This window comes from Coprinopsis cinerea (assembly GCF_000182895.1).
Source record: "Coprinopsis cinerea okayama7#130 chromosome 3 map unlocalized cont3.3, whole genome shotgun sequence".
Taxonomy (NCBI): Eukaryota; Fungi; Basidiomycota; class Agaricomycetes; order Agaricales; family Psathyrellaceae; genus Coprinopsis; species Coprinopsis cinerea.
This window is the reverse complement of record NW_003307542.1, coordinates 2,494,008-2,506,267: the sequence shown is the minus strand read 5'-3', so window position 1 is coordinate 2,506,267 and position 12,260 is coordinate 2,494,008. Positions and strand designations below refer to the sequence as shown.

The window sequence follows — 12,260 nt, the reverse complement described above, 5'->3', positions numbered from 1 at the left end:
TTGGGTGTCCTGAATTGCTTCCATCATCTGGGATTTCGGTATTTAAGCTAGGTATCTCCTGGTCGAGGTTCCTCAGACAAATCGTCTACTCGCATTCCTCGAAGCCTCACTCGAGCTCAGCGAAATCACCTCCAATGGATTCCTTCACCGCCATCACTTCCATCTTCACCACCCAGCCCTCCGTCGAGGTTCCCTCCGACCTCGAGACTGGCGGCGGCTCTGGCAATGGCGCCTACTGCGTGATCGCTTAAGCCCACGCTCGTGCACTCGGTAAACATTTTTCTCCTGTATATAACTGAAGTGGGATAGCTGACCTCTTCTTTGCTTCTAGAAACAAATGTCCCACCATGACCCGTGCTCGGCTACACTTTCACGGAATTCACCTAACCTACCTCTTCGATCTTCTAACTAATGATCAAGTTCGCGCTGCATCCAATCGCATGTAACTTATCACCTTCGACCTTCGCATTGCTTTCGGTTTTGTTGTTGTAACTTTGCTATCCGCTGTTGTACTTTACTATTCGTTGTCGCGCCATCACCGCTTCCGATGTGTTGTACCAGTACCACTACTAATAGTAACGACGAATGACCTCTTACCTTCGAATCCGTTTCTCTGGGTGAAATCAGTACGCTGCAAGACACGTCTTCGTTCTCGAAGTTTTACCTAAGGGTTCTCGCATGCTGTTTAAGCGCCTGCCGGACTAGTTGCACGCTGGCCGATTTTTTCCTCGTTTTGGTCCGGGTGTCACTCCCACAGAGTCAAATGTAAAGATATCCCTGGCCTTGAGGCTTAAAAATACCTCTCAGAACTTTAATCCAGCCCATAGAAAGAGGTTTGAGACTCGTCCGTTTCGACTATTTTGTGAACCTTGAATTCGTCCCTGTCAAACTTACTTCGAAGCAGTCTATTCCCGTTCTGCAAGCTGGTAAACCAAGTAGTCATCTCTATTGTTCTGAGGCTACTCGCGCAGACGGGCAGTCAACAATAGCTGAAATATGATAGCTGCCGAGGCCGGGATTCAATGCCATGCAGAGATGTGATCGTTTGTTGATTGCTCTACATGGGGCTCGCGACGCACGTAGGTCTTCAGAAGAGGCAAATGAGACTGCTTGTGAATCTTCTTCTCACTGCCAGTCTTTTGTCCGCCACCTGCTTCCCAGTAATACAATATTCCGGGAAAATCAATATTAATTTCCGTAGAATAATAAACCAAGGATGGGTTCATTTGTCTTCCGGCTACTTGGCCATCCCAGACAATCGGACTCGCGCCTTGGTTCCTACCATGAATCCTGGCAAGCACCATGTACCGGGGTATTTAAGCTACCAGGTTCTGAGCCAGTTCTCCTCAGACAACCTGTCTACTCCGAGTCTTCACAACTCTACTCCCCAAGCCAAACCAATGGATTCCTTCACTGCCATCATCCCTGTCTTCACCACCCAACCCTCCGTCGAGGTTCCCTCCGACCTTGAGACTGGTGGAGGCTCTGGAAACGGCGCCTACTGCGTTATTGCCTAATGCCGTGGTTGTATATCTGGTATGTAAGCGTTCCTGCGGCTACACGTCTCACAGGGACTAATGAGTCCGACTTTCAGCCCAACCCACCTAACGCATTATGTCCACGACCTGTCTTCGGCCAACATCATTTTACGGACCACCTAACCTACCCATTCGACCTTCAAACTAATGATAAAGTTAACGCTGCATTGAACCGCATGCTACTTGTCACATTCGACCTTCGCATTGCTTTCGATTTGTTGATGTTGTAAATCGGAACTTTGAACCCCCGTTGTACTTATGCTACCGTTACCTCAAACATGCTACACTATGTTATGCTATAAGCAGCTGTCCTGTTATATGAGACGCAAGGAAATGAGCAAGCTGGGGATGTCGGTAGTCCCAACGACAAGATTAAGCGCCCATGGAAAGCTTGGCGCCAGTGAAGAGTTGATTTGGCCCTATTTGTCATCGGCTTTGACCCTTCAGGTTGCGCGTTCCGAGTCCCTTTCCCTTTCGATCGAACTACAACGCTGGTATCATGCTTTTACTTTTACGAAACCTTTGCGAACCTCGACGTGCAATGTGTACCAATCGGATGGGCTGGACCTGAAAATCCGACCTCCCTGTACAATCCATGCGGAGCCGACGTCTCTCACCGCTCGTCCCACCGTCTCTATTGGCTTGCCCGACCATGAGCCCAGGGCAGACTCCCAGATAGGACGACCTCAGCCTTCCCTGGGGCATTTTGCAAACCTGCGTGCCTGTCTCTCACAGCAGAAACACGTTACACGCATATTGACTGAGCTGAACGCCTCAACCTAAGAGCTTTTGTCCCCTCTCGCTCTTCCCCACTTCGAGGCGCAAAACGAGCGACGGTTTCGGCGTTCATCGCCCTGTACTGTGTACTTATATGGATGGGCGTCGCTTATCACCACTGGTGTCACTGAGGTGAGCTTAATTTGATTTGTTTCACCGCCCTCGTCATATTCGTGCATGACGAACTCTTACACTTGATGAACTCGAACAGGGCCCGGGTTGAAACCAAGCCAGAACGCTACTTTAGAATCGAGTTTAGAGGGAGGTCCCTGGGCCGAACGTGGACGCCTTTGTTGGCAAAGGTTGTTGAGGTCGGACTTGCTTCTTGACCAACTCTCTGAACGCACGACTTGGGAGGAGGGACTAACACATATGAAATGACGATGAGCCGGTGCATTGCTTCCATCATTTGTCCACCCTGAAGCGTCCGCACGACAAGTCGAAAGTCGCTGCAATTCGATTATCCGGGATGATTGAATCTGCCTGTAAATCCTTGGGACCCCTGGAATGCCGTCGCCAGTAAACTCACTCTCTTGTGTCGTGGTCCCGTGTGACCGTCTTCAATCGCTGTCCTCCACTACATGTATAGGTGTTTCTGTTGTACCCATGCTCCCGTACTAGGTTGTTCTGAACAACACGTTTCCGTCGCGAAGGTCGAACTTGGATGAAGTCGGCTGGGCACGAGAGTGTCACAGAGACAGACCTCTGCAGCCTTGGAGTGACATGAGCATTTGTCGAGAACTCGTAACTTGGGCATCAATCAGATCGGAAGGTCAAGGCTGGTGCCCGATTCTCGATGAATAGCTGAGTTTCCCTTGCACAGACAGATAATTACAGGCACAGTTGTACTACTCGGGACAGTAGTTAATAAACTGAAGCTCGCCGCAAGTGGGTACACTAAATGTGGCGAGGTCATACATTCGCATTGACAACTCGTTGATCTCTTGGGCAACGGTGCTGTCTGGGGTTGTATAAAGTTGATCAGTTTTTCGGTCGCAGCAATGAATTCGTCCTTCAAAAGGCGTAAAGAATCTCGGATGACTCACAGGCGATAAGGCTGGACGCGGGTGCACCTGTACGGGTACCCGCACCCTTGACACAGGTACCCATGCCCCCAAATTCCATACCTGCACCCTCACAGGTATTTTCCAACAGGTACCTGTTACCTGCGGGTCCTACCCATGGGTATCTGTTGGGCACAGGTCCTACAGGTACCCAAAGGTAAACCTGTAGGTACCTGCTAAAGGGATCAGTTAGAAGTCAATCACCTCAATGATCCTTGACTGTGGATCTCAATTAATAATAATTAATAAGTGCATTTATTCTCTACTATGATATACAGGGATTAGGTTCAATTCTGAGCAGTTTTGAAGCAGTATTATGCTGGACACTGTCACAAACAGGCTGGCGGGTACCTACCCACAGGTACCTGTGGGGCTAAAAGTGATACCTGCACCCTTGCAGGTATTTCAGCTACAGGTTACCTGGATCCACAGGTCACATACCCATGGGTTTCTTGGCAGGTCGGGTCACAGGTACCTGTGTACAACCTGCACCCGCGTACAGCCTTAACAGGCGAGGTGGGAGCGACACTTTGGTGGTAACCAAGTGAAGCAACAACGCTTCCTTGACTTTGGCAGACCCAAGACTCTGTCGGAAAACTTTGGGTTCGGGTGCCTTGGGCGGTTGCGACTGTCGGTCCATTCTATCCACTGGTTGCCAGCGGCTTTCCAATAAACGGCGAATATCTGTTGGTATTGATTTTGCCGGAGATAGATGTCTCCCGGGGACCCAAGCACCTCTAGAGGCACCATTTCCCCAGAAAATTGCGAGAAATGCTCGTCCTTTCGGGGAGTAGAGTACGTGAAAGCGCAGTTTTGAGTTGAGACAGCTTGGCCTGACATGATAGCCTAGTTAACTGTTACATTTACACACTGAGGTCGGGTTGCTTTATAGAAGACTTCGATGCTCTAAATTGTCCTTTTTTGGAGCACATACATCTCTGCAGGGATACACGAGCAATATCGAGCAAGGTACTTGCAAACGTAGTCCATGAAGTCTTCGGGAGAAGCCGACTCAGTCGATCGAGCGACGAGCGCAGCCGCTTGTCACTTAAGCTCGCTGGGACGCGGCTCGGATCCAAGACGGACATATCTTTCCAGGACACTCTTCCAAGCTGTCCTGTATGCCAAATGACCTATATTTTGTAAATATGGGCAGATACAGTGACTATATATCGGTTTCTTTGCACAAATGTTTGGGAATCTGCTTTCAGTCAGGCAAAATCAGGGCAGGTGCCTCTCTTCTGTGATAATAACTTAGATACAAAGAAATTGATGTCAGATGTAGGTTTTTACGTGACACTGGGCCTCGAATTTCGAAGAACAGATCTATTTGGAGCTTAGAATTCCTCAGGGAAACAGGACTACGGAGTTTGGAAGGGTTTACAGCCCTGGATTGACCCAGGAGAATGGCTGAATCTGAGTTTCTTGTACACAGGGCTCAGGGCCAAAAGTGCTAGATATACTGTATACTAGTAGATATGTAAATGCTTTGAACACATTGACCCCAAGAGCGCTCATAGTGGCTCAGAAATGGAGGAGATTCAGAAAGATAAGGAAAAATAGGGGCCCCACAGCACCTTCCCCATTGTGACATACATGTGGTGGGGAAAGAGGCTGAGAAAGGTGAGGAGCCTTAGGGGACTCAATGTATTCCATGCCTTGTCGTTTCCTCGCGAAGGTCTTACACAAGGAATTCGGAGAAAAGGGTTGGCCAAGCCTGAAGGCTGAGGCGCCTCTTTTCCAAGGTAACAACAATTTACTTGACAGGTGTCCTCCCCGCCACAGCGGTTTGGCTTCGCACAAGCCTCCTAACGACTGCATACACCATCGCCGTAGATAACAAGTAAATTGGTGAAATCTAAGCATCTTTCTCGTTTCACGCACCTAAGCAGAGCCTGCTGTACCATAAGTAGATCTCTGATCAACACGACGCAACTTCGGATGATGCGCGTTCCCACGGACTCTCCCGTCTTTCGACTTCTCCCAACTGCATCGACTCTCCAAGTCAGTCAAGGAACGACATGAGCGCCGCCCTGACATTCAATTCGACTGTTCGGCTTTCGACCGGTACTACAGAAACTGACCTGGTGATCGGGACTCTTTTCTCATTTGAATTTATCCAGGGTACTACATGCCACAATTGGGGCTCGGTGTCTACCAAAACTATACCACGAAAGAATCGGTCCTCGAGGCCCTCAAAGTCGGATATCGGTAACTCATCTCTCGCGGAGAAGTTAGGGTCACTCAATTCATGTTCCTTGTGTCTTGTAACACCCTTCCTGATCTTGCCATCTTGTTTTTGGGTGGCCGTCGTCTTTCCTTCAACAATCCTTTCTTTCGATGGTCCCACAAAGTCATATCGACTCTGCACAAGCCTACCGGAACGAGGCCCATGTTGCTGAGGCAGTTCGTGAATCGGGAATAGATAGAAACGAGGTGTTCATCAGTAAGTGCTTGACACCTCGTGGCCATTGGAAAGTTCCCTCTCTCGTTCTCCCGAGCTTCCATTGCCCCTTGCCGCAGTTTCTTAAATGTATATCTGATTCCACTTCTTTAGCCACCAAGGTTATTTCAAAATTTCACGGTTATGATAGGACTGTCAAAGCGATCGAAGCATCGCTGGACAGTATGAAATTTGGTGAGCTTCTCCCCTCTCAGAAGGCCAGCATCCGGATTAATATGTCCTGCTGCGGCAGACTACATTGACCTCTTCTTGATACATGATCCGCATGCTGGTAAAGTGAAACGCCTCGAGACCTACAAGGCTCTTCTTGAAGCCAAAGCTGCGGGGAAGATCAGGAGCGTTGGAGTATCGAACTAGTAAGTTTCATTGCGGGATTCTCATCATCCTATCGAGTGCCTTCAGCATAACGCGCCGGGACATGTGATGATTCAAAAACACTAGTGGAATCCATCATCTGGAAGAAATCGTCGAAGCTGGCTTGGAAACACCTTCAGTCAATCAAATTGAGGTACCTATGGACATTTGCAACTCCGTGAAGATTGCAACCCCACTCACCATTTGGCCTTCGAAGCTTCACCCTTTTTGCCAGCAACGTCCGATCGTGGAGTACTGCAAGAAGCATGATATCGTCGTGCAGGCGTACAGTCCTTTGATCAGGAGCGATCTCGGTCACCCGGTCTTCAAGGAGTTAGCGGCCAAGGTACGCGTTGCTATCATCTCCCCGAAAATTGACGTTAATTCATTTACTCCAGTACGGCAATCGCGATCCTGCACAGATTGTACTCCGGTGGTCCCTTCAGAAAGGGTGAGCTATGGGTGTTTCTCTCGGTACTAGAACTGCGCCGATTCTGAACGTCTCGGACTGAACCACAGATTCGTTCCCCTCCCAAAGAGTGCCAATCCCGACAGGATCAAATCGAACACCCTTCTTTACGACTTTGCCTTGAGTGACGAAGACATGGCTAAGTTAGACGCCCTGGACAAGGGGAAGGAGGGCGCTGTCACCTGGAACTGCGTCGACGTACCTTGATTCAGCGCAGTCCTTACCACCTCGAATCTTTGCACAGGAAACATGATCTCATATCCTGCAGTGTAGCTAGCCACAGCTTTTTGGAAAGTGATAGCGTTTATGTTGTAGTATATACAAATACGAAGAAGTCATATAGTAAGAAATTTCGACTCATAATACACGGCGTTGAAAGAGCGAAAGAACGAAGAGTTGAAAAAGGGAGAACACGACGATAGTCAATTACCCAAGAATGACTCGCGATAACGTACACAGCAATTTGTGAAACAACTGGATAAAGAAGATTGATCAGAGGTGTAGACTTGAGGTGAAAGTTCATAAGACCATGAGTAAGGATAGAGGAAATGGGGGATAGGAGGAACGTTGCGGGCATTTTGAAGACGTGATCGTTCGTTATCTCGATTGCTGTGCGTTCGTGGAAGGGTCGTAAGGTTTCGCTACTTGTCGTGCGGCCTGTGCACGTTTAGTGAGTTCTTCTTGGCGTTGCCAGAGAAGCTCGGCCCAGAGAGGATGAGGTGGGATGTGTCCAACCAGCGCCCTGAGGACATCAAGCCTGTATTCCAAGGTTTTGTGATTAGCAGCACGAACCAAATTGGCTACAGCGCAGACGCACCATCTACTCTTCTCCTCGTCCGTATCGGCGAAGAACATGATCTCCTCATTGTCGGGGAAGATCAAGCGGAAAGATCTTTCAACGCCATACAGAGCAGTTTCGTACCGACTATGATCTTTACACTCTGCATCGTCTTCGAGTGCAATCGCCTTCTTGAGGTCGATGGTAGCAGTAGCCTTCTTGGTGACATCGTTGAAGGCAACGAGGCTGCCTCCAATGACACGGAACTGTCGCCGACGCCACGTCTAGATACCAATCAGCATACAGACATGGAGAGAAATGTCGGGATACGTACACTGCAATCACCACCATTCTGTGTAAGTGTTCCCTGGAAGTAGGTCATCTTGTGCCAATTGATATGTCGGAGACCCCGGTGGCACTCCTCAAGGCTCTGAGGAAGCTGATCCTGAGGAATGCCTGGGAGCGGTGGCAGCCTGAACATTTGGAGGACAATCTCTCCGACCTGTTGGGTAGAGAACTTGCCGCCCAGCTCAGCTCGCTGGCCAATCAACGGATAACTGGTCTCGAACAAGCGGGTGTCGCAGCGATGCACAATGTCCTTGAAGCAAACAAAGGCACGGGCCATCGTCCCATCGGGTTTGAGGTATCTCGCCAAGTTTTCCGGTAGTCTATGAGGAACGGAAGGCTGAGGAGGGGGCGGCGCCACAGCAGGGGGAGGGCGAGAGAGGTGCTTGTCTTTCTTCCTGGGTGACGATGAGAAGAGGCTGAACATGCCGCTACTCTTCGAGGCGGTTTGTACCATGGGAGGGGGAATGGGAACCGGAGCTATTGGTGCAGCAGGGGGTGCTGCCAATGCCTGGAATTGGGCGGCGATATGGGGATCACGGCGAACCTTAATAGTCAAGGTAAACTCTAGCTTGCTGTGTTCGATGCTACAATCCTACTTCAGACAAGCTATACAGCGTTCGGTGACAAGGTGACTTACAGCTCGAATTCTTGCTCGATCGCGGACGTCTCTCCGAGTTGACATTCGGGAGTAGTCACAAAGTGAATACCATTGTTCAAGGTGCAAGTAATGGCAGTGCGTTCGCGAGGCAAAGGGAGATGAACACCCTTGATGGCGAGAACTGGGTTGAATGTAAATTTACAAGAAAACAGCGAGTGAGAAGCAAAGCATACCCTTGACGAAAACTTTGCCGTACGCCTTGCCCTTGTCTTGAGCTCGATACTCTCTGATTTGTTTGGCATATTCGTTCTAGGTGCACGTAGGTTAGCAGACACCCAACCATAACCTTGTCCCACTCACCATATCAGAAGGTCGCCTAACAGTTCTCCAAGCGCGTCCGGCATCGACATCTCCAGCAGCCGAGTTGTGAGAAACCTTCTCATGGGACGAGGAGGCATAGATCGTTTGTCGGTGCTCGCGAATTTGATAGCGCTAGATGAGGAAATATTAGCCAAACGAAACAGGGGACAGGGGATGTGGACGTGCCGTCTTCTTAGGCTCCTCCTTCGCCTTGTTAAGCTCCTTCTCAATGTGGCCAAGGAGACTGTCAGACCCCAACTCGGCAATGTCCAACAACACTTCGCCCCGACGTTTAGTACCGAGGTCTTCGGCATCGCCGGTGCTCATGCTTCGCCTACGGCTCGGACGTCCGACTCCCAAGTGCCTTTGGGCAGGCCTCCTGGGTGCAGCTTCAAACGAGTCATCGTTCTCCTCATCCTCAGAGTCCTCCATCATCCTCCTAGCCTCGCGTCGCTTCTCTAAAATCAGCTGTTCGCGATTCTTGATACTGTCCTTGGGCGGGACAGGTGGTGGTAGAGTGGAGGTGGACGAGCCACTGACGGTCCGGCTGCCATAATCCTCGATGGAAGAAGAGGTATGTAAAAGGGCGGTATCGGTTGCCGCTCTCTCAAGCACCTTGGGGCGGGAGGTAGGTTCCTGAAGAACAGAGATCGTGGAAGCCTGGGAGTCCTGGGAGATGAAGGAATCGTCCGTCATGAGAGAATCGTCAACAGGGCCACCAGCAACGTCTTCCATCAACCGGTCCAAGGCACTCTTCATGTCCATATCGACGTCCTTGTCACCCATCCGCATTCCAGTTCGCTCCGTGAAACCTGGGCGAGTGGCTGACTGCGGTTCCGAAGCGGTTGGAGAGACTTCGTCAACCGTAACATCCACCACACTGGTTTCTGTCGAGATACCCAAACCTCCGAGACCAAACTTGCTGCCAAAGTCGAATCCAAGACGCTCGCTAGAAGGGCGAGCGCCAAATTCTGTCTCGGGACCAGAGTCGATGGGGGTCAGCGAACCTGAACCGACAGACACCTTGACCCTCTCCGCCTGAGTGACGATGGCGGTTTCGGTGCTAATGTCTGTCATGCCGGTCATAATAGACAATCGGTCCCGGTTATCGTCCTGGGCGGGTTGGAGAAGGGGTTGAGATTGGGGAGCGGGCTCTGGTGCAGGTGATTGTCGACTTCTGGTTGGCTCCGGAGAGTTGGATGGAGAAGGGAAGCTGCGACGTCCCAGAAGACGCCTTTGGACATCTTCCTTGCTAATGCGTGGCCGGAGGCCAGTAGGACTTTGCCTTGCACCCAGATGAGGCGATGATACACGAGTCAGCGGTGACCCACCGCGCACCAGGGGTGAGGCTGAGACGGCGCGCGTGAAAGGCGAGCCTGCCCGCGAGCCTGCGCGACCTTGGAAGGAGCTATTGGGCGAACCATATGAAGCATCTGGGAAGGAGCTGCTTCTATCCATTGAGCGTTCAAACTCTTCATTCCGATCGCCATCCACACCCAGCGTTTCCTATTGATGACTGTTAATAGTAGTCGCGCCACAGACACTAAACTACATACCTTGGCAATTGGCGACTCTGTCCTAGCCCGTAGCAAGTGTGAGAGGTCAACATCCGCGCTTCCGACGGAGACATTCGCAGACTTGTTTTCCTGAGTCGAGGTCGTGGAAATCTCTGCGGGTGCTGATTCGTCTTGGAGTCTAGAACGCTCAAAAGGGTCTGCGCCGATGTCGACGCTGGCATCGCGACTGGTGGGATCATCTGCAAAGAGTAAAATTAATGCCAGTGGGTTTGAAATAACACTCAAATCTACGTGCCTTGGCCAATATCGAACCGTGGAACCAAGGCGTCTTCCACGCTTGCTTGGCGTGTTGGCTTCATACCAGGAGACGGGCTGGGTGGCATCATGTTCACATCCCCTTCAGCCTCCGCTTCACGCTCATCCTCGCGGATTTGTTGGATTCGCTCGGCATGAGTGGATCGACCAAGCGGAGGGGTACTGTGCATCATGCCAGGGGCTCGCCTTGGCGGGGTAACTGGAGGTCCGTGAGGCGATGCATGAGTAGGAAGGTTGAGGTTGAAGGGGTAGAGGCCTGAAGTTCGTGGGGAGCCATGTTGAGGGGAGCCGCGAGGAGAGAAATGAGGAGGTTGGGAGCGCGGAGAGTGATGTTGTTGGTGCTGCAAGAACCGCTCGACATGGTGACTCCTTCCCAGAGGCACACCATCTTCCGTTTCCAAGTCAGCGGGCAAACCGGAATGTCGGGGTGGCGTGTTTGTGAATGAGGTAACACTAGTATCACCGGGCACGAGGCCGTTGGGTGAGAAAAACATTTCGTCGACGATGCCTGTTATACTGGCGTCGGGATCCCCATTGAGGAGGGAATCGACTTTCTTCTCTTCCTCTGAGATGGAGTTGCTGTCATAGGCTCCATCCCGACCGGCGTTGTCCTGGTTAGAGTCCTCGTCCATGGCGAGGTTGGGTAATTTGATGTCGTGGGCCTCCTCGTTGCGCTCCTCGAATGACCCCTCCTCGTCGTCCGTGTAGCTCTCGTACCCTTCTTCGTCCGTCTCATCACGGTCAAATTCTACCACATCGCACCGCTCGTCAAAAGTCACTGTTTTACGTCGTTCGCGCTTGAAACTCCCGCTGCGCCGTGGGCCATGCATCCGGCGGGATACGAGTACAGACCTTCCTGGCGAAGGACCTGCGGAGCCGGATCTTGCGGGAGTAGGGATTCGTGAGGGGGTTGCCGAGGTAGGGATATAGGAGTGCGGGCGAACTCTGATTGGTGACGACTTGTTCCTGTCGGACGGTGAGCGCTTCAAACCCAATTTGAAGGGGCTCTTAGAGACTGGCTCCTTCTCCAAGAGCTTTTCCAGGCCCTTGCTTTGCTTCCTGTCCCGTTTGAGAGAGAATGGACGCTCATTCTCCGTCTCTCCCTGCTCGTGTAACGAGGCGGGGCGGGGTCGTTTCTCGGACGATACACGACGTGTCGGCGTTGACGTGGGGAAAGTTATCGCAATTGGGGCGGGGCGGGAGCTTGGAGTCGATGGAGTAGGAATTTGAGACTTGAAGGGGGATTTGGATACGAGATTGTTGTTATGCATATGTTTGTAGCTGGACGACGAGCGACGGGCAACGCCTGGGCCTCGTGGACGAGCTGGAGAGTCCCGCTTTGAGATTCTGAGCGGGGACGTTATGGACGACGACGAGGAAGAGCTTGTTGAGGATATGGAGCCTGTTGCTTGTACATTTGGTGTGTTCCACCCCATTCCAGATTCGCGGAGGATCGAGGATTTAATCGGGTCAGGCGAATTTGAGAGCAGCCTGTCCCGCAAAGGAGACTTTCTGCTTGTCATCAGCGGGTCAATAAAACGCAATAAAGAGAATAAAAAGAGGCGATCAGAGAGAAGGAAAAAGGTAGAATCGAGTGGCTCAAGAGAAGTTGCCTAACGCAAACTCAACAAACCATTTCGTGGGAATAACAATGCGAACCCAACTCACAACGCGTCCT

The 12,260-nt window shown here is 51.2% G+C and overlaps 4 protein-coding genes across 4 annotated transcripts; 3 read left to right on the top strand and 1 right to left on the bottom strand.

Annotated features, from left to right (window-relative positions):
* Positions 1 to 134: 134 nt before the first annotated feature.
* On the top strand, positions 135 to 251 carry CC1G_14240 (fungal mating-type pheromone; the record flags this gene model as incomplete). Its single annotated transcript, XM_002911663.1, has 1 exon — positions 135 to 251. One exon carries the CDS (start codon positions 135 to 137, stop codon positions 249 to 251), a length of 117 nt encoding a protein of 38 aa, XP_002911709.1.
* Positions 252 to 1,400: 1,149 nt separating this feature from the next.
* On the top strand, positions 1,401 to 1,517 carry CC1G_12644 (fungal mating-type pheromone; the record flags this gene model as incomplete). Its single annotated transcript, XM_001830597.2, has 1 exon — positions 1,401 to 1,517. The coding sequence occupies one exon, from the start codon at positions 1,401 to 1,403 to the stop codon at positions 1,515 to 1,517; it is 117 nt and encodes a 38-aa protein (XP_001830649.2).
* A 4,202-nt stretch (positions 1,518 to 5,719) lies between these two features.
* CC1G_12642 (2,5-didehydrogluconate reductase) lies at positions 5,720 to 6,873 on the top strand (the record flags this gene model as incomplete). The annotated part of the gene is made up of 7 exons (XM_001830595.2): positions 5,720 to 5,825; positions 5,937 to 6,017; positions 6,076 to 6,199; positions 6,285 to 6,351; positions 6,433 to 6,543; positions 6,596 to 6,648; positions 6,717 to 6,873. The coding sequence occupies 7 exons, from the start codon at positions 5,720 to 5,722 to the stop codon at positions 6,871 to 6,873; spliced, it is 699 nt and encodes a 232-aa protein (XP_001830647.2).
* Positions 6,874 to 7,043: 170 nt separating this feature from the next.
* On the bottom strand, positions 7,044 to 12,156 carry CC1G_14239 (hypothetical protein). Its single transcript, XM_002911662.1, has 9 exons — positions 10,559 to 12,156; positions 10,307 to 10,493; positions 8,913 to 10,256; positions 8,751 to 8,882; positions 8,624 to 8,699; positions 8,430 to 8,571; positions 7,779 to 8,376; positions 7,484 to 7,728; positions 7,044 to 7,423 (listed from the first exon to the last, which is right to left on the bottom strand). Exons 1-9 carry the CDS (start codon positions 12,103 to 12,105, stop codon positions 7,264 to 7,266), a joined length of 4,431 nt encoding a protein of 1,476 aa, XP_002911708.1. The 5' UTR covers positions 12,106 to 12,156; the 3' UTR covers positions 7,044 to 7,263.
* Positions 12,157 to 12,260: the final 104 nt, after the last annotated feature.

What these genes read in the sequence shown, in the direction of transcription:
- CC1G_14239 (XM_002911662.1), bottom strand. Translation starts at nt 12,105, where the DNA reads ATGACAAGCAGAAAGTCTCCTTTGCGGGACAGGCTGCTCTCAAATTCG. An exon ending in CAGAGTCGCCAATTGCCAAG is followed by an intron (nt 10,257 to 10,306) that starts GTATGTAGTTTA and finishes AGTCATCAATAG; the next exon opens with GAAACGCTGGGTGTGGATGG. An exon ending in GACGAGGAGAAGAGTAGATG is followed by an intron (nt 7,424 to 7,483) that starts GTGCGTCTGCGC and finishes CTTGGAATACAG; the next exon opens with GCTTGATGTCCTCAGGGCGC.